Source organism: Dasypus novemcinctus, chromosome 22 (genome assembly GCF_030445035.2).
Source record: "Dasypus novemcinctus isolate mDasNov1 chromosome 22, mDasNov1.1.hap2, whole genome shotgun sequence".
Lineage (NCBI taxonomy): Eukaryota > Metazoa > Chordata > Mammalia > Cingulata > Dasypodidae > Dasypus > Dasypus novemcinctus.
Window position 1 is genome coordinate 59585101 of NC_080694.1, and position 20977 is coordinate 59606077.

General features: G+C 50.4%; 1 protein-coding gene across 1 annotated transcript; it reads left to right on the top strand.

The window, feature by feature from the left end:
- The first annotated feature begins 11809 nt into the window (after nucleotides 1–11809).
- Nucleotides 11810–15756, top strand: LOC105744234 (butyrophilin subfamily 3 member A2-like). The gene is given in 5 exon segments (XM_012519354.4): nucleotides 11810–12602; nucleotides 13835–14007; nucleotides 14009–14051; nucleotides 14054–14103; nucleotides 15610–15756. Coding segments are annotated over 5 exon segments (720 nt in total). The 5' UTR covers nucleotides 11810–12295.
- Nucleotides 15757–20977: the final 5221 nt, after the last annotated feature.

Sequence of the window (20977 nt, forward strand, 5' to 3'; positions counted from 1 at the left end):
CCAGGCCTAGAGCTGGGGGAAGAAGGATGAAGGCGGCACCCACGTGTGATCTGGCCTGGTTCAGGGTCCCTGTAGCACACCAGGGCAGCCTCAACCTTCAGGCATGGCTTCAGGTCAAGGCCCCAGCTAAGGAGGTGAGTTACTGAGCCAAGGTGGCCACAGGGTCCATGCTTGGTGGAGAGAGCAGCAGTTTCAAGCTTTTATTTTTTTAAAGGAGGTATCTGGGATTGAACCCAGGACCTCGTAGGTGGTCAACCCCTGAGCTACATCTTTTCCCCAGTTTCAAACATTTGAAACTTAAAAAGTTATTGTGGACTCCAAAGATTTTTTGTGCGTTTGTGGTATGTCTGTCCACATTACTGTTTGTATCTGAGAAAGTTTGAAAAATGTATTAATTTATATTAAAATAATAATAAAGCAATTACAAGTTAATAAAAACATTTTTATGAAAATAACTTATTTCCAAAGCAAACTAAATTTTAGTGAGAAGTGTGGCAAAGCTACGATCTATCTTAATAAAAAAGGCCGGATTCTCATACCTCCTTCTGCATTCCATCTGTGATGATACCAGGTCATGTAGGCTCTAGAAAACTTCACTGCATGCATATGAGAAAATGAAAATGGCAAATAATGTCTTAGTATAATTATGGAAATAGTTTTGACCTTGTGTCTCTCTAAACACATACCAGGGAGTCCCATGGGTCCCCACACCGTATTCTGAGACTTGAGATAAAGGATCCTGGAATTGAATTAGACAGGTAACATGATGGCTTCAATGGCGATGCTAGGGTTTTAGATAATTTAGGATCCAAGTTTAAAATTGGGTAGGAAAAACATTTTTTAAAAGTCCAAAATTTCAGCAGTGCAATCACAAATGGACACAGTCTTGAAAGAATTGGGATCATATGCAAATAGCTGATTTGTTAAGATGGCAGACGATGGATTGTTTATGGTGTGTGTGTGTTTTGGCTTATTGTTGGTAGGACAATAACAATATTCGAACTGTTCTAACTGAAGGCACTAGACCCAGCAGTAATTGCTCCATCTCCTTGTCAAAGCCTCCTTGTACCACTTCCAACCAAAGGGATCTGTCCCATATCCAGAGCTCCCCAGTCTAGAGCACCGGTCACACTGTTCCCACTGGCTGCAGGAGCGCCCCGCCCTTCTGCCCACCAGCTCCTGCCCTATCTCAAAGGCCGCCTCAATTGTAAACTCCTCCTTTAGGAGACATTCCAGGGCCTGTGTTTCCCAGGATGGCTTCTTCTGTATTTTTTGCTGAAGTGTGTGAAGTACTTTTTTTTTTTAGGAGGTACTGGGAATTGAATCGGGAACCTTGTACGTGGGAAGTAGTCACTCAACCACTGAGCTGCACCCGCTCCACCAAGTTTCAATTTTTTTTAAATTTTTAATTTTTCCCACACCAGTGTTTCTCCCCTGCCATAGTTGAACCCCTCTGTGATCCAAAACTTCTTAAAAAAATGAAGCCTAATATATTGCCAAATTCAATTAGTAGGAAAATGAAATAGTAATGATAGGTTTCAAGATTAGAAATAGAATACATACTATTTTAGAAAAACTGAAATAAAGTAAAAATTAATTTGGGTTATTAAAAATGAAAAATATTACAAAACTTTGTTTTTGATATTTTGACTTTCATCACTGTAATAGGTGTTGCCCTGTATGTACAGTAGCAAGGCAATCTCCTCCATTCTTTCCTCAGTGTCTACATCCTTTTTTTTTTAATTTAAAATTTTGTCTTCAAAAAAGTTTTAGATCACAGTAAAGTCACATATACAATATAGGGGACTCCCATAAATCCAACATCAAACCATTTTCCTCATTCTCCACCAATGATCTTTTTACATGTTCATATTATGTTTGCCACAGCTGATGTACATATAGAAACATAGCTACTAATCATGGTTCCTTTTTGGTTTACAAATGGTTTATATTTTAGACTTATACAGTTTACTAAATTTTTAGTTACATTATGGTTTACATTTTAGACTATACACTTTTATAAATTTTTGGTGAAATTTAACATGTCCTGTATCCATCATGCACGATCTTGTGGAACACCTCCACTGCCACCCAGTTACCCCACTTCCATCTCTTATATTCCTCTCTCCCCCTCCCCTCAAGGCCCACAGTGACAACCAAGCTTCACTGCTTGAAGGACCAGATTCATAGATACTTGCCACACAATGCTGAGGGCTTGACATACTAGATTGTCCTCCTGCATTGGGAGCCACCAACGCTCTCGAGAGACACCCTTCCCTCTGTTTGAGAATATCAGGCATCCCCAGGATGGGGGTACACCTTCCAACTAATTATATGGGTCTGCACCCCATGATATAACACAGTATGACAAGGTGAGCACTCACACACTCCCTAGAAGCCTGCCCCTGTGCCAGATGCCCCCCATCACCATCTTTAAAAAATAACCCTTCCTTATATTCTCTAAAGAGTTTCGCCACATTATAGTTTCAACCACATACTCAGCAATCTCCCATGTTCATGTGCTCCCCCCAACCCTCGCCCCAATTCCTTGGTCCTCCCAACCCTAGCCCCGCTCCAGCCTGCAAATCCCCACCCAATAGTATCTCTGTGCCCCCATTTTATCCCTTCACTGCTCAAATACTTACCTCCACTTTATCATAGATTTCACCCATGTAGGCATCAGCTCACAACCTTCCTCTCCCTCCCCCCCAATTTCCTGAAAGCCTTTACATGGGAAGTAGTTGCTCAACCACTGAACCCTGCCTGCTCTACCAAGTTCCAATTTTAAATGCCCAGGTGCTCCTACTCGTGGTTTACCTAGACCCGCTGTATGTGCATCTTCCTTTTCTTCAATTATGCATTTTGATGTTTATGAGGAATCTATTAAAGAAATAAGGCCACCTTCTCTCTCCATTGCCCTGGGCCCTGATCCTGAAGTCCACGTGAGAGCTCAAAAGTGTGGGTGGCCCTGGCTGGTCCTCAGAGCCCCAGGTGCAGTGGAGACCTCCACCTCAGAGAGCTGAAATCTGGATGAAGTAGACCTGTTCACAGAGCCGCTTGGTGGATCATCAGAGACACCTCCCGGGTGAATGGCCTTTCTTGGCAAGGAAAAGGTGGTAGAGACTTCCATGACACCTAAATTGTGGAAATGATACTGAGTTCCTTCAGCATCAGAGCTCCCCCTTTGGACACCTGCCTCGCAGTGACATGTGGCCAGAGTTTCCTGCTTATTCAGAAAGACCTCCTAGAGATGCTGATCTTACTCTCCAAATTGCCCCCCAAAGAAGCTGGCAATTAATAAAAATAAAAGTTTACAAAGGAGAGAGGCCTTCAAGGAAGCAAACTTCCTTGAGCACACTTAGCAATTCCAGATGAATCTTGAGAAGGTGAGAAAGGGAAGACATGAGACTCTCCAGTTGAAGGCAGAGTCCTTTCCTCACTTTGTCATGTTTTGTGACTCCAGAGGAAAAGTGCTATTTCCCCCTTAAAATTCACCTCTCCCCATCCCCACTCACCTCCTCCCATTCTCTCATTTCCTACGTTGCCTTCATCCATTTGGAAAGATTTAAACATCAACTCTAATAGTTTAATTCCATTCTTTATCTCAGAAGCCCTTCATATAACATCTCTGACTCTCTGCATTCTTCTTTTCCCCTCTCAGAAAGGGTCAAAGTTTTCTGAAAATATCAGGTGGAGTTGAAGACACCATTTTTGCTGTGGGAGGAAAGTGTGGATTAGAGCACAGAGATGGATGGAACTGGAAGGAGAAGTGACCCTATGCCAACTCCAATATAATTGGGAGAAAACCTAAACTTCCCCAGAGTTTCTCACCACCTGGGGCATTTAGTTTTAGCTGCAACAAGCCTTGGACTTCTCATTCTGACAACACGTTTCTTTTGGAAACAAAACGGGGGAAAAGAGAAAAAGGAGAAGAGAGGAAGTTTGAGTTTGATCCTCTGCAAAAGGCACCATGTCAGTTTACTTGTTTGTTTTCTTGGAGATGTAAACTTTAGAGGTGATTTACGATGAATTCCAGTGAGAAATCATCTTCATCTAGAAATCTGTAATATAAAACAATGATTATAGCATTGTCAAAATTGGAAAGGACCTTCAAGGTTTCAAAACCCAAAAACCTTTAGATCCAAGGGAGAACACAGAAGAGCACAATTGTGAAATGCTTCAGGCACCAATGATGAGAATAATGCAATGGTCATTGAAATTGCTTTGATAAAGAATTTATTGGGTAAAGCAGACTTGGCCCAATGGATTGGGTGACAGCCTACCACATGGGAGGTCCACACTTCAAACGCAGGGCCTCCTTGACCCATGTGGTGAGCTGGCCCAAGGGCAGTGTGATGCAGTCAAGGAGTGCCCTGCCACACAGCAGTGTCCCCCACGTAGGGGAGCCCCACATGCAAGGGGTGCATGCGGTAAGGAGCGTCACCCAGCACAAAAGAAATTGCAGCCTGCCCAAGAATGCTACCACACACATCGAGAGGTGACACAAGACAACAAAACAAAAGAAACAGATTCACAGTGCTGCTGATAAGGATAGAAGTAGTCACAGAAGAACACACAGCGAATGGACACAGAGAGCAGACAACTTGAAAAGGGGGGTGAAAGGGGAGAGAAATAAATTAAAAATTAATCTTAAAAAAAAAAAGAATTTATTGGATTCTCAGAGGTGATATGATGTGACATTAGATGTAAGTGTGTATATTAGCCAAAGAGGTGCTGATGGAAAATACCAGAAATTGCTTGGGTTCTTTAAAGGGTATTTATTTGGGGTAGGAGCTTACAGATACCAGGCCAGAAGCATAAGTTACTTCCCTCAGAAAGTCTATTTTCACATGTTGGAGCAAGATGGCTGCCAATGTCTGTGAGGCTTCAGGCTTCCCAGGTTCCTCTGGGCTCAGCTCCTCTGCTTTCTCCACAAGGTCAGCTGTAGACTATGAGGCTCTCTAGACTTAGCCTCTCTCCACAAGGTTAGCTGTAGACTGTCAGTGAATGGCTCTGTCTCCCTGGGGTTTCTGCTGTGTCTAAGGAGCCGTCTCTGTTCCTGTGTTCTTCTCCTGGCTCAGGTCCTCTCTTCCTGGGGCTTCCTTCTCTTTCCCTTGAGTGCTGACTTCCTGGGGCTCCAGCTTAAGACTTCAGCATCAAACTCCAACATCAGCAACCCTCAACTCTGTCCTTTGCCATGCCTTTTATCTGTGACTCCCCACCCACCAAGGGGTGGGGACTCACTGCCCTAATGATTTGGCCCAATCAAAGCCCTAATCCTAATTTAATCATACCCAGGTACAGACCAGATTACAAACATAATCCAACATCGATTTTTGGAATCCATAGCCATATCCAACTGCTGCAGCGAGCTTTGCTCAGATGTGTGTTATGGTGTATTGGGTGTGAGTTCAATGATAATGAATCAACGATAAGATTAAGTAAGGGGCCTTTAAACAGGAACACACACAAAAGCCTGTGCACTGGCTGAGCACCAGCAGCCTGGCCCAGGGCCTGTCACAGGCAGCAGCTGCCAGGGAGCGGCCGTGGGCCCTGCTCCCACGGGCCCGGGAGTGGAAGGGCAGCCGTCATAGGAGTTTGGGGGGAGAGGTCTGTGGAGGGGGGTCTCTGAGCACGACCCAGCAGAGGTGTCAGGGGAGGCCGAGGAGGGCGTTCCAGCAAGGGGCACAGCGCCCCAGGACCTGGGCTGTCCAAGGCGCCACGGGGCAGGTGGGCAGCTGAGGCTGAGCCCTGAGGTTCTGGAGCACTGGCTGAGGAGTCAGCTGCTCTCCCACCCGCGGGGTGGCGGGGGTGGGTTAGTCTAGGAACGGGGGTGGTCTCCAGTCAGAACAGTCATGAGACCCCACCCAGAACTCCCCGAGGGGCAGCTGCAGCTTGAGAACTAAGCTTAGCCGAAAAGCCCGCCAGCACCCTGGTCACGAGGTCCCATTTGAAACTCGGGGGGGCAAAAGAAGCCCCAGATACCTCCAAACAGATAGGCCTCCCCACTGGCCCGGAAAGCTGACAGGTGGGCTAGAAAGGCAGCCAGTCAGGACAGCAGGGAGCTGAGCTCCCTCCTTGGTGTGTGTGGAGGGGAAAGGTCCTCAGAGGCCTGCCCAGGGCCCTGCCCTCCCCCTGCAGCACGCTGCACCAACGGGTGCTGTCTCTCTTCCTGTTTCTTAATAAACTCTTTTTATTGGCCCCATTAAAAAAAAAGGTTCTGTATTAATGAGCTGATGAATATGTGATGTGAGCAGAGGCTCACAGGAACGAAACCCTGTCTGTCCGCCAGAAGCAGTGGCCCAGCATTTTCTAGTTCAGGCTCACGGCCACTGCACAGAACATGACTACCTCTCCTGTATCTGGTAACATGTACGGCAGGACACATGGTGGTAAATGCTGAGGACAGAAACAAGTCAGAGTAAGGAAGATGCAAGTGTCATTTTAAATAGGTAGTGATGAAGTGGGGAGCAAGCTCTAGGAATACCTGGGGGAAAAGCATTCAATTACAGGGAACAGCATGCCAAGGCCCAGAGGCAGAAGCTGCATGGCTTGTTTGAAGAGTTGCAAAGGGTCTGGTAGCTAGAGCACAGGGAGGGCCAGGGAGCAGGGGAGGGGGTGATTTCAGAGGGGTTTCAGATCTGATACGACCTGGAAAGCCTTCGTGCTCTCTTCATCTTTGCCTTGAGAGGGTTTTGAGCAGAGGAGCGACTGGCTCTAACTTATGTTCTGAGAGTTCCTCCAGAGCCTCAGCTGAGACTAACCTGCAGGTGGCAAGGATGGAGGGAAGCTGGGAGCTACGTAGAGGTCCAGGCAGGAGACCTGGGGGAGCTGTGCTGACGCTGAGAGGTGGGCAGATGCCACGATTCTCTTGAAGGTCGAGTGGAGAGGCTTTGGGAATGGATATGTGACTCCAAGGTTTTAGGCCTAAGAAATTAGGAAGATGGAGTTGCCGTTTACCGAGATGGGGAAAGGGGGAGAGAAGCAGGCTCTGGGGCCAGAGTAGAGGTGGCCTGGAATCGTTAGTTCAGTGTCGGATGCCTTAAGGTCAAGGAGCCCATCAGAAACCCAAGTGGAGAGGCAGAGTGGGCGTTAGGGGCGCCAGGCGTGCCGCCAGGTGACAGGTGCGGGCTGGAGGTGTAGGATCAGCTTTTGGGCCTTCAGGCTCCTCGTCTTCCCCACTGGTCCCTTGCCCGCCCCCTCTGCCTCGGGTATCTCTTGTTGCTGGGCTGCAGCCCAGTGGCTTACACAGGGCCCGTTGGTCATCTCAGTTTCTGGCGGCCACAAGACTGGGCGGAGCTCAGCTGGGTCCTTTTCAGGCTCAGGCTGTGGTCAGGGTGTCGGATACAGGCTATGGGTGGGGGACTGTTCATATCTTCATAGATCACCTGAGCTGTGTGTGTCCTGAGCTGTGCGTGTGGGACAGTGAGAGCTGCAGCCCTGCCCTTGGTGACCATGACAATAGCTCCAGTCCCGGAAAAACAGTTTAGCAATGCAAACTCTATAAACTTTAAATATTCAGGGAAAGTACAAACCAAATGTGACAAAAGCTTACCTAGAATGTATGAAGTCCAGGCTAAAAGCTTACCTATAACGTGAGAAATATTTGTTAATTCAAACTTATTGAGCACTGAAACAAAAGACCCTTTAGCTCTTCCTATGTATAAAAGGAACCCGAAAATCTTGATTGGGGCTCGTATATTGAATGAAAATCTCTGAGCCCGGCCGACCTTAAATAAATTCCTTTTTCCTTCCCAAAATTATTACTGAGTCCTGGCCTTTTCATGTGTAAATAATTAAACCTCTCTCAACAGGTCCACGGGCTGTGGTCCCACCTGGGCAAGAAGCCCTGGCCAAGCGCGCTCAGGCTGTTGGCAGAATTCCTTCCTTTCCTTACACTGGTAGGACCTTCCTCCGCTCCCCTGTCTGCTGTGACGACTGACCCCTGCCTTTACACACATGAACCGCGCCCCTGCCTCCCAGCACGGGGGCAGCACCCTTCTCTGTGCTCTCTTCATGGGCCCCCTTAAGGAGGGCTTCCCTGTTCAATCTCCAGGGCCCCCTTGGTTCTTTCCAGGGGCTCCTTTAAGTCTAGCCCTTCTGGGTGTGCCCCGAGCCCCATGCCCGAGCTCTCTCCTCACCCCATGCTCTTCCTTGGGGTTCAGTGCACTTTCAGGCTGTAAACTGCCTCCAGCGCCAGGTTTCTGTCCCCAGCCATCCACTCCCTAAACTCCCCAACATGCCTGTGGGATGATTTCCCATTAGAGACCACAGAGACAGTGTCCCCAAAACTAACCTGCGAGCACTGACCGAGTGAATGAACCACTGAAAAGTCACTTCCAACTCATCTCATTCTTCCCATAGCCTCCACATCAGTCTAATCGCCCAGTGCTGCTGCTTGACTTCACTTAAAGCAGTGCCACTTGGTGGTTAGAATAGAGACTCTGAAAGGAGACTGCCTGGGCTCGAGTTCCAGCTCAGCCAGTAACCCTTTGTGTGGCCCTGGATGAGCTCTTTATCCTCTCCAGAATCCAGTTCCAGACTAAATGCACCTCCTCATTTTGTGCTGCATGCTGTGTTAATACAGGTGAGGCCCTAGAGCAGTGACAACCACATAGTAGGTTCTAGGTTAGTATCCGAGTCTGCAGCTCTTCCCATCCCCAAGGCCGGGTCCTGGCTTCATTCCCTCATCATTTCAGCCCAGAGTGTCACAATAGTTTTCCACCTGGCCCCTTCCTCCCACCATCTGTCTCATCATCGAGTACCACTGGGGGGTACCATGCCAGAGAACACAATCTAAACGTGCCCGTGCTCCCCTCTTTCCTGCCCCATTGCTAGTTCCAGTGTGCACGTATTCTCATGCCAAACTTGTCAGGTTTCCCCTTCACCCATGGGGAAAACCCCAGCTCCACAGCCAGCACATTCACTGAGGGTTAATATGTGCAGAAGCTGTGCTTGGTTCTCCCCACACACCTTCTGGAGCAGGTGCTGGTCTCCTGCCCACCTTACAGATGCAGAAGCAGGGACATTGATGAATTACCCTGCTCCAGGTTCCGCGCATAGCGAGTTGTGGAGGACAACATATGGAGGTCAAGGAGAGCGGTGAGCAGGGCCCTGTAGCCATAGTGCCTGGAAGAAAATAGGTGCTGCACAGATAAAGCCATGAGAAAACTTGCGTCCCTCAGAGTTCCTGATGTTGGAAGAGGTGACATCACCACCATGAGGAATGGATGCTCCCTGCTGGGTTGACTAGAAGGAAAATGCAGATCTCCAGGCACTGGCTGCGCAGGGCACTGCACCAGGTCTTGGGAAAGAGGCAGGAGACGACAGACTTGAGCACGTGGACATGAGAGTGAGCAGATCAGGGGCACAGGAGGCGAGAGGTGGACCTCGACCACTTCTGTCCTGTCCAGGGCTGTGCCCTGTGTGCTGGCTCCACAAGCGTCCGCATATATGAGTACCATCAGCTGCTGAGGGACAGATGACACCCAGTTTGGAGGAGGAGGACTGATGCAGTCCAAAGCTGTGTTTTGGGATCAAGGAGGAGAAACCGAAGAGCCCATTTCCTCTGGCCTCCCTCTCCCTGGAATCTACACTTGGGCGGTGGCAATGCAACTGGCAAGGCTGGAAACGAGTGAAGAGGACACCAAGGATGCAGAAAGGGCCGTGAAGCCCTTGTTTCTTGTGGCTCCAGCCAAAGAGCAGTCACCTCTATGTAGTTGCTGCTGTTGCAGATTGGAGAGCAGCCCAAGCCTGTGGGTTGCTCTCCACAGTCTCAGGCCCAAGTCCCCTGAGGAAAGATCTTAGTGCCCATCCCTCTTGCTTCCAAGTAGTATCCTGGTGGGGTGGCCCAGGGAGATCCCAGAGCATCGAGAGCTCATGCTGCCCCAGCCCGTGAGCTCCTGTGCCTTTGCCTTTTCCAGACATTTAGCCCTTCCTTTTTTTTGCTTCCTAAGCCCTTCCTACCCATTTTCTCTAGGGTTTTTCCCTCCTCCTGAATATTTTCTGTACTAAGCTTAAGGGTACCAGTCCATTCAATGGACGTTCCATCTCAAATGGGTTATGTGCTTCTTAGAGGAGATTTGGAGACTGACCCCCTAAGTTCCTCTCCACTTGGAGCACAAGTACCACTTCATCATTGGTTCCCCCATGGAAGACTCTGAAAAGGAAGAATAAATAAATCTTGTAGACTGACTTTTTAAATAGTTTACTATCAGCTACTACCATGTGCCAGTCATTGGTCCAAGGCTTTCCATGCTGTCCCCCAGTTACTGGTGCAGCAGCCTAGAAGGAAGGTGCTGTTGTTATGCCCATTTACAGTGGAGGAAAGTAATCCCCAAAGCTTTGCTCCAAATCACACAGGCAGGGAGTCAGGCCCCAGAGCCTGCTCTCTTAACCAGTAGGCCACGCTTCCTTCCCTGATCATTCAGTTTTGAACAGAACTACTCCAGTCCTTCATTCTTATAATCCACAAAAGAACATCCAGAAATTTCAGGTAACTTGCTCAAGGTCACACAGCTGATCAATTCTCCCTCCAGGGATGCTGACTCTTCCTTGTCCATCACTAAATGTGGTGTTCCCAGGGGTTCCGTGGTCTACCTCTCACTCTACATGTGCTCCTTGGGCAGCCCACATGCAGAGCATGCCCACGTTCCTAGCTCAAGGTTTCTTTCCCAAGCTCCAGGCCCACCTACTGCTAAATGTGTCCCACAGGTTGGCCCACAGGCACCTTGGACCAGGCTAGGTTCAGCACACTCCCCACCTCTCCAATACACGTTTCTTCTTTCCCTGCTATCTTTCTTAACAGCACCTTTATCTACACAACTGCCCAAGTAATGATTTCATTCATCCAGGACTCCTCCTTTTTTATCCCACAAAAATCAGCAAATTCTGTCATTTCTTCCTTCTGAAGGACCCTGAAATCCATCTTCTATGCTCCCTGCCATTGCCCTGGTTCAAATAATACTCTGTGATTTATTACTTCTCTTTTGTTATTGCGTCATTTATGCAATACATAGGTTCTAAATGCCTTTCAAGTGCTAGGCTATGGAGAAGGCTAATGGGGTGCAGACACAGGGAATGAATGGGGAAGACTTGTTATGGGAGGGAGGTCATGGAAGGTGGCATTTACGTCAAGACAATGGATGGGAGAGAATCAGCATGTAAAGACCCCAGAGTTTGCCCTGTTCCAGGCAGGGGGTGGGGGTGGATGCAAAGGTCCCAAGGTGCGAAGGATGGAGACTGAGGAACTGGAAAGAGGGCTAGGTGGCTGGAGGGGCAGTGGGAGTGGGAGAAGTGGTCTGAAAGACAAGCCATGGCCCCATCATGGAAGCTATTCCAGGGCATGGCAATGATTGTGATGGAAACCATGGGGCACTTTTGGGCTTGGGAGGGATATCATGAGTTTTGTTTTTAAAAGGTAGGACTTTGGCTGCTGCTGTGTTGAGAACAGACTATGGGGAGACAAGAGGGGAAGTAAGGGAGCCAGTGAGGACATTACGACAGGAGTCCAGGCAAGATGTCATGGTGGATTTGATGGAGACCGTGAAGATTGGCTGCTGGAATTGGGTTATACTTTGAAGAGAGAGTTGAAAAAGACCTGCTGATGGTCTTTTTCCATAGGTCTTTCCAGAGTCTTTGGCCTAAGAACCTGGGTGAATGGTATGGAATTTCTAGAGATTAAGAATTCTGTTTTGGACTGGTGTCACATAGGCAATTGAATGCATGGATCTGGGGACCTGGAAGACACTGGAGCTGGTCCCTTGGGAGCTATGTATGCAAGCAGGGCATTTTAAATCACGGAATGGGAAGGGTTTCCTTAGGGAGAGTGTGCAGATAGAAAAAAGCAAAGGCTTAAGGTACTGAACTCTCAGGACCCTCCAACATTCAGAGGTTGGGAAAAGGGCGTCCAGCAAAGGAGACTAAGAAAGGGTGACCAGCAGAAGGAGAAGAACACGAGGAGCGGGTGGCATCCAGGACCCAACGGAAAATATGGTATCAAGAAGAGGAGGGACCTGAGGGAGAGTTGACCTTGCCCCTGACCCCTCCTCAGGCATCCCTTCTCATGTGTAGCAGTTTGACATAGTTATGAATTCCAAAAATAGACATTGGATTATGTTTGTAATCTTATCTGCACCTGGGCATGATTAAGTTATGATTAGAACTTTGATTGGGCCATGTCATTAGGGCGTTTTGTGCCCTGGCAGCCCCAGCTCCAGCCCCCTCTAATGGCACGTCCCCCTTTTGCTGCGGAGCTCAGTTTGCTGTGATTGGAGCCCCTGAGGCCATCGTGGCCATGGTGGGTGAGGACGCCAAGCTGCCCTGTCACCTGTCCCCGAAGATGAGCTCAGACAGCATGGAGCTGCGGTGGGTGAAGTCCAGGCTCAGGCAGGTGGTGGACCCATACCCAGGGGGAAGGGAGGCGGAAGCCAAACAGGCCAATGAGTTTCGAGGAAGGATGGTGATTTTAAGAGACAGCGTCGCCGAAAGGAAGGTCGCTCTCCGGATTTCCAATGTCAGAGTCTCTGACAGTGGACACTACCTGTGTTATTTCCAAGATGACAACTTCTATGAGAAAGCCATGGTGGAGCTGAAGGTTGCAGGTGAGCCCCTGGCTTTTGCATAAGCTCCCTCCCCTGTGGGACCTGGGGTGGGTACAGGCTTCGGGCTCTCAACCCACCTGCAGCCCTCCTGGTAGCCACGAGGAGCTGCCGCCGTTGCCTCCTGGTAGCCACGAGGAGCTGCCGCCATTGCCTCCTGGTAGCCACGAGGAGCTGCCGCCGTTGCCTCCTGGTAGCCACGAGGAGCTGCTGCTGTTGCCTCCCCGGGCTTAGGAAGGAGACCTGGGCTTTCCACCAGGAAGAAGTCCTACTGCAGCCGACACGGTCAAGCTCAGAACTCCGTCATGGTGGCCAGCAGGGGTCCAAGCAGGGAAGGAGACGGAGAGGGACAAGACCACCTCCTGGGGTTGGCGCGGTGTCCTGGTTCAGGGGTGCACTGGGGCCTGCATCACTGTTCTCCAGCCAGGGGTGTCACTGAGGGAGAAGGCCCATCATGGGGGGCCAGGGGGCCTCAGGAAGAGGGTGTTGGCCTGGTGTTAGGGCCTTTGGGGGGTGGTTCACACAAGTGGGGCTGCTGTCAGGAAGGAGGGGGTAATTCTGGGAGTGGGTCTCTTAGTAAATCTCACCTAGGGGGAAGGAAGACAAGGGCGAGGGAAAGGCTGAGGCTGTGATGGGTGGCGAGGCAGCGGCCACGCAGCCGGGAAGGGAGGATGAGTGGTCGTCCTTTGGTGGCCTGTGGTTACCTCCACATTCAGCCACCGCTGGGCAGTGCTCTTGTTCTCGTGATAATCTGTAAAGGTGCCAAAGCGCCCCATTGGACATGATGCTCGGGGACCATGTTCCTGTTCAACAGCGCTGTGAGTGCCAGTCCGGCTCCCGGGTGCCAGGCTGCCTTTGTCTGTTCTCAGGCACGCCCTTGCCCTGCAGCTTCTGGTGGGGTTTGGTCAATGGGGAGCCCCAGCAGGAGGTGGAAGGAGGGAGAAAGGAGGCAGCGGTGCCTGGAGCTGGCAGCGTCCTCTCCAGGACTCTCCTCTTGGGGCTTCGGAAGAGCGTCCTCTCCTCCTCTCTTGGAGCTTTGGGGTGGCTGCTCTGCTCTCGTTGGCCCTGGGGTGCTGCAGTACCCCGTGCCGTTTCCCCTCACCACTCCCACTTTGGGGAAGGGCTCCTTAGTTCAGTCGCTCTGAATGAGTTCCTGTGAGTGAGCCATCGGGTCTCCTTGCGGCCCTGCCTGGTGCCAAAGGCTCCCAAGAATTCAGCACGTGCTTCCTCCGCAGCGCTGGGCTCTGATCTCCACATTGAAATGGAGGGTCACGAGGGCGGGGGGACCCAGGTGCAGTGCACCTCGGCCGGCTGGTTCCCCCAGCCCCACGTCCAGTGGAAGGACCCCCGGGGAGATGCCCTGCTGGCCCTGGCGGCGCCTCTGTCGCCCGATGGCGCGGGCCTGTACGCAGCGGAGCGCGTCTGTGATGGTGAAAGGCGGCTCTGGGGAGGGCTCTCCTGCAGCATCAGAAATTCCCTCCTGGGCCAGGAAAAGCCCGCCCGCGTTCCCATAGCAGGGCAGTGCCCGCTCAGCCTCGGCGTGCTCTGCCAGCTGGGGCTGCTGTGAGGAGGAGGTGAGGCTGAGTCCCAGCTGCTGGTTTGGGCCTTTCCAGGACCTGAGGCTTCTCCTTGCTCCAGGGACGCTTCTCTCCCCCATAAAACCGTTGTGCCACAGGCGTTTCCTCTGTCCTGTGTACTGGAAACTGCGGCAGGCAATGGGAATTGAGCTGAAATAGTTAAGATCAGATCTTTAAACATGTCAAAGGACGGAATGCAAAAAAATAATTACAACTCCTATCACAACAAAGAAGGAAACCTCCTTAAAACAGAAAAGCTCTTACGACAACTCAGAAGAAAAATGAGCAAAGAACATGAATTATTCACTCTCAAACAGAAATACACTCAATCTCATGCTTTGGAGAAATGTATATTAAAACATTTTCCATCCTGAGATTGGCAAAATATGAAATTAAAAGGGGGAAGAGGTTGATAACATATTCTGATGGCAGAGAACATGGGGACGCAGGCCCTCTTACGCATTTGTTGATGTAATTTGGCATATTTTTGGTATAAATTGGTACAGCCTCCATGGAGGACAATACAGTGATTATTCAAACTACTTGTTTCTTGATCTAAAGTCCTATTTCTGGGCATTTGTCTGACTAATACATGGGCACTTGCATGAAATGAGCCATTAAATGACTATTTATTATACTATTGAGGATAAGAGTGAAAAGTTAGAAACGGTGGAAATGTTCCTCAAGAGAGGCTTCCAGCATGGAATACGACACAGCAGTGAAGAAGGACACACAGTCCCACCACGGAGAGAGCCCTGAGCTGTGCCATGAACAGGAGAAGCAAGATTCAGGCCAGAGCATTTAGAAGCCTGTTTTGGTGTAAAAATAAGAATATAGATTGGTATTATAATTTTTATATGTAACGAACCCTTGGATGGCACTCACTGTGTGCCAGGCACTTTACAAACAGTGATTTGTTGTTGTTGTAGATTACATTTTACTTTTTTTCTTTAAAGAGGCTTTAGGTATCATAAATGTTTAATCCCTCTGACTCCCTGAGATAGGTGTTATTACCACTCCCATTTTACAGATGAGTATGCCTGCGGAACAGAGAGGCTAAGTAACTAGTCTAGAGTCACACATCCTCAGCCAGGAGCCAGAATTTAAATCGTTGCCCTCCTGGCTCCAGAGTTCCCCACACCAACTAATAACAAGCTACTAAGTGGGGAGGGGAAAGGCTGGGTAGATGGAGGAATTGGACGACTTTGGCTATTTTTCTGTGATTTGAACCATGTAAATGAGTTCAGTATTTGAAAAGTTAAATCAGAAAACTGTCTGATGCTCGAGGAGCTCATTCCATGGGGGCCGCAGGTTGTGCCAGTTTCCCGGGCGCCTGGTCCCCAGCGCTCCCAGACCTCAGGAAAAGGCGGCCCAGGTCACCTGTGGATAACCGTGGACTCCCGGCCCGGAGGGAGGAGGGGCGAGGCTTCGAGGACCCCCGCCCTTTCCCCCTGGCAGACCCCTTCTTCCGGAGCACCGAGCCCTGGGCGGCGGCCTTCGCGGCCACGCTGCCCACCCTGCTGCAGCTCCTCGCCATTTATTCCTCGCAGATGGAGGAAGATGCAGTACATGACTCGTGAGTGGCGCCGGCACCTCCTCTGAGTCAGGACTCTCCTCTTGATCACTTTGCAGTCCTGGAGCCCTTTCCCCTGGGGAAGAAAGCTAGGATGGCGATTGCGGGAAGGAGAGGGGGAGCCTTTCTTTCTTTAAAAAGAAAAGTGCCGTCCATCTCTCTCCACAAGAGGCCCACAGGCTCTCTAGCCCTGCAAGATGCTGAGGAATATCCAGGGCTGCACTTCAAATAAAGGGGGTGAGGAGGATGGAGCCCCGTAAGTGAGCTGGCCTCCTTGTGCCAGGAGCCTAGTGAGCTGCTTTACATCTCTGTAGGCTGCAGAGAATTTAAAATAAGGAAAGATTAAAAGGAATGAGGAAAGCAGAGACAGAGGATGAGATACGGTGTTTCTCATAAAGAGGAGAAGAGTGGTGCAGTGGTTACAGATTGCACCTGCCTTTAAAATTAGTGTCTGAAATGGCCTCGTTGAGTTTCTCAAATTCTTTTCCAAAATAAGCGGGAAACAATATAAATTGAGAAAGACGGATTCTAGTATACCTACTATGTACAAGCAACACCTGCGCCCAGGTATGGGGCACACACAGTGCCCTACTCGGGTACCCTGTGACAACATCAGCTCGTGAGCGGAGCTCCCAGGCCTGCTGTCGGGGAGGAGAGGAGATGGACTTGGACCTGCAGAGGCAGGAGGTCGGGGTGGGCTGGGCCTAAGGAGAGGCTGGAGGGAGCAAGGGGAAGAGAAAGGCAGGGAGTCGGCGCGCGTGGTCCAGGTGACAGCTCTGCCTTTCTCCCAACGCAGGAGGGAAGAAGTCCCTGCACTACGCTGCTGAGTGGTGCTGACTCCGCAGGGGCGCTGAGCCCTGACACTTTCCTCCTCGGTCAGGGCTCCCAAGAGGAATAATCACATCCAGTACAGAAGCGCTTTTCGGAGGGAGGGGCGATGACTGCTTTTTGAAACCCAAGAGGGACTTCCAGATATGGCCTCTGGGTATTTTGGCCACAGCAGCTCCTGGTGCACAGGCACGCACCCAGCTGTGTCTCATCTGTCAGCATTCTGGAGTGGGGAGGCACTGGGAGATATTCTGAAGGGAGAGAGAAAAGAAAAGAGGGAGTGGGAGAGGTGGGGGATGAGCAGAAATAACAGCCTGTTCTTTGTCTTGCCCCGTAAAGACTCTGTGACTTTGGTACCCCTTTAGTACCCTCTTTTTAAATTTTTAATGAGTATGGAATAGTCTCCATTTACTTAAGCCTTCTTAGATTTCTATTGGCATTGTTGTATAGTGGTCTGTGTACAAGTCCTTATTTATTTATCTTTATTTTTTAATACGTATTTTTTATTGGAGAAATTATGAGTTTACAAAGCAATCATGCATCACCTATAGGATTCCCATAAGGTTCCCCACGAGCCATATCTTGCATTGTTGTGCAACATCTTTTATAATTGATGAAACAGCGTTCTGATACTACTAACAATAGTCCATAAATTATCTTAGGTGTATTTTCCCCATAAACCACCCTGTTTATCCTCTTTATACAGATGAAGAAAACTGGGCTGCAGAAAAACAAATGAACTTTTCAAAAGTGGCAGAGCAGGGATTGGAATAACAGCCTCATTGGCCGAGAACTTGAAATGGGCTGGTGCGTGTCGTGCTAAGTACTTTAACTGCGTTCCACTCGTTCACCACTCACGGCACCCCTGGGATATGGCCTAGTTTTTGTTTTCTGGGTGCAGAAACAGAGCAGAGTTAAGTCACCTGAGAGGCTGACAGGGCCCCGCCTCTGCCCTGGCCACATGCCTGCCCTTCCTTTGCAGCTCGATTGTCGGCTTGGGAAAGAGCAGAATGTGCAGCCTGGAGGCAGGGAGATGTTTGTGGGTGAGTGTGGAAGCGGCACCCAACTTGGTGCCCTCCATCCTGTTGTCAGAGTGTTAGGTCCAGCACTCCACTAGACTACTCTGTGGGGTTTCTGGGTCCCCAGAATGACCTAGAGGGGACTAGAAGCCAGGCTCAGCTGACAACAGGGCACAGGTGTGCCCATCCCATCAATGCGATGCAGGATCGTGGAGCCAGAACCAATTCTTCCTCCTTTCAAGACTCTGGGAAGCCTACCCATCACCCAGAGATGGTGAAATGAGAATCTGAGAGGAAGGCAACTGGATGAACTTCGGGGATATTTTCCATCACTAGACGTGGTAAATCTTAGAGGATCAGCTTTCTCTGGGAAAGGGGTATTTTCCTCTCCCATCACTAACTGATGTAGCTGATGTTCCTTGAAGCAGATGTGCTCAAGAAAACTACTGTTCATTATCCTCACCTTTAGCACCCACCAGTTTCCTGTCTACCTCGTGTGCAGCTGTCATGTTACATTGGGTAAATAAATTTGCTAACAGTCCTCACTGTTCAACTGAGTTTTTCCTCGACTCTGATGAGCCCCCATGGTCTACTCCCGACAGTTAGTTTCATGGCAACATTTCCACAAAAGCTTCTTTGTGTTAGTTTTCTATTGCTGCTGTGGCCAATGACCACACATTTAGCACCTTTAAACCATGCAGATGGACCATTTCACTGTTTTGTGGGCCTAAAGTGTGACACAGGTCTCACTGGACTAAGCCGGGTGTCGGGGCCCAGGGGCAGGCTCCGTTTCCTTGCTCGTTGGGGCTGTTGGCAGAATTCAGCTCCTGGGGCTGCAGGACGGAGCCTGCCTCATCCTTGGCAGGATGTGAGGACTGCTCGCTGCTTCTCGGCGCTTCCCGCCTTCCCCAGCGTGGCCCTTGCTCCACCTTCAGAGCCCGCAGTGGCAGGTCGAGTTCCTCTCGGTCTCTGATTCTCCACCAGCTTTTCCGTCTTCCTCTTTCATTTCTAAGCGTGGATGTGATTAGGTGGGCTCACCTGGGTAATCCAGGATCCTCTTCCTGTTTCAGGACCCATAACCTTCATTCCATCTGTCAGGCCCTTTTGTCATGACAGTAGCATGTTGTAGAGGTTCCAGCATGGACATGTGGGGCGGGGGTGGGGTGGGTGGTCATCAGGTGTCATAAGACATGGCTGCCTCACTCACCTGGAAGGAGGGGCCTCCACCCTGTATGGCTGCTGTGGAGACCAAACGCCCCCGTGGCAGGAGGGTCCCAGGAATCTCAATGAGGGCAACTCTTAGAAATTTTATCTGGGCAAGAGGATGTGGCTCAACTTATAGAGCATCCGCCTACATATGGGAGGTCCAGGGTTCAAACCCAGGGCCTCCTGGCCTCTATGGTGACCTGATACTCGTGCAGTGCTGATGCACGTACAAGGAGTGCCCTGCGATGCAGGGGTGTCCCCCGCATAGGGGAGCCCTGCGTGCAAGAAGTGTTCCCTGCTGGGAGAGCCGCCCCATGCAAAAATAAAAGTGCAGCCAGCCCAGGAGTAATGCCACACACATGGAGAGCTGATGCAGCAAGATGACGCAACAAAGAGAGACACACATTTCCAGTGCCGCTGAGCGTGCAAGCAGACACAGAACACATAGTGAATGGACACAGAGAGCAGACAACTGGGGGTGGGAGAGCGGGGTGGAAGGAAATAAAGTCTTTAAAAAATTTTTTATCTGTAGCTCTTCCTTCACTTCTTAGATCCAAGGATACATGTCAATGCACGTCTCCAAAAAAGAGCCTTCTCATGACTGAATGGCATGTGCTAAAATTTCTACATAGCAGCGTCTCTTAGTTTGGTCCTCACAAAAGCTGACCTCGAGTCAAGGACTTGGGAGCAGGTAGTCTATTTGGGAGCTGATTCCAGGAAGTGAAGAAATAAAAAGACTGAAAAGCCGATTAAGATAAAATGAGCACCAAGTGGGTTATCAGTGCAGGCAGCTGGGCCAGTCCCACCGAGGGCTCTCTAAGATACCACATGGAATTGTGGGAGAAGCCTGGTATACCTAAGATAGCAAAGCGGGGAGCCTGCAGCATTTATCCACAGCTCCCCTCTCCCATCGGCTGAAGGGGTGCACTTCCAGCGTGGGCCTGCAAAGAAGCAGGCCTCGGTGGTGCTGGAGAAAGCTCTCAGGCAGAGGAGAAGAGGCAGGCGCCCCAGGTCTGGGGTTGTCACCTTGATGGAAACTGACTTTCTCAGCTGCAGGTGGCCTGAGGTGGGTCAAGGGTACCTGGCACAGAGCATCAGCATCGTCTGTTCCTGGGGCTCTGCCTCTGAGAATACGACAGATGCCTCTTCAGTCCCCTCTGCCCTCCCCATCCCACCCACTTAGCAGTGGTGACTTCCTGTCACCCAGGAACGTGTCCACACCATAGGCCCCTGCCCCACCACAAGGGCTGGTCTGGGATGGAATCCAGCCTTGGGGATTTTCACTGAACTTTTCTGAGAGGTGTCACCTGAGTTCATGGAAGCTGGGAGAAGGCTCCTTCCACCCACAGTGTGGTCCAGAGAGGCACAAGAAGGCACTCTAAGATGTGCAGAGAGAGGCAAGGGTTTGAAAGGGAGAGGGTGTTTGGGTCACTTTCCCAGCTTTGGTTCCAGTGCCTTTGGGGGTCCAGTTTCCCTGCCACGTGTTCTGTGAAATTTGTTCTCATGAGATAGGTGCATGCTCCTGTTAGGCTTGCTGCACCCTACCCCTTAGCAGCTTAGAAGGACCATTCTCCTGTGCTTATTGATTCCGCCAGTTGGGAATTGGGACAGGGAGGCAGGAATGGCCACTCTGCTGCTCCATGTCTGTAGCCTTGGCTGGGAAGACCCGTGGCTTGTGGGGACTCAAGGGAAGAGGCACAGTCAGCCTGCCTCCGGTGATGGCAGCTTATTGCAAGGAAACCAGGGGTCAGTGGCCCCTCTGGTTCTTCCAGGACTGGTGGGTACCCCAGAGCCATGAAGAGCCATGCAGAGGTGACCCTCCTCTGTATGTATTCCTGCCAAGATTGAGACTCTAGCTGGGTCAGTTCACCTATCCAGCGTGGCTCCTCCCAGCTGGGCCTGCTTCTTCCCAGGCCACCTCATGGGCAGTGGGCCTCCTGCTCAGAGCACACAAGTTCACCTTTGGCTCAGGGACCTGCCCTGGACCCAGGGAGCTGGCCAGGGCCTCACACCTGGCTACACGAGCTGCTTCTGGCACAAGCTGCTCTGGAACCCAGACATTTTCTTCAGGCTGGAGTCGGGGCCAGCTAGGCTCTTAGACCCTCACAGCCTCTTCTCCAGTCCCTGCCAAGAGCAACCCAGGTCCAGGCGAGAGGACCCAGATGGCCCAGCCCT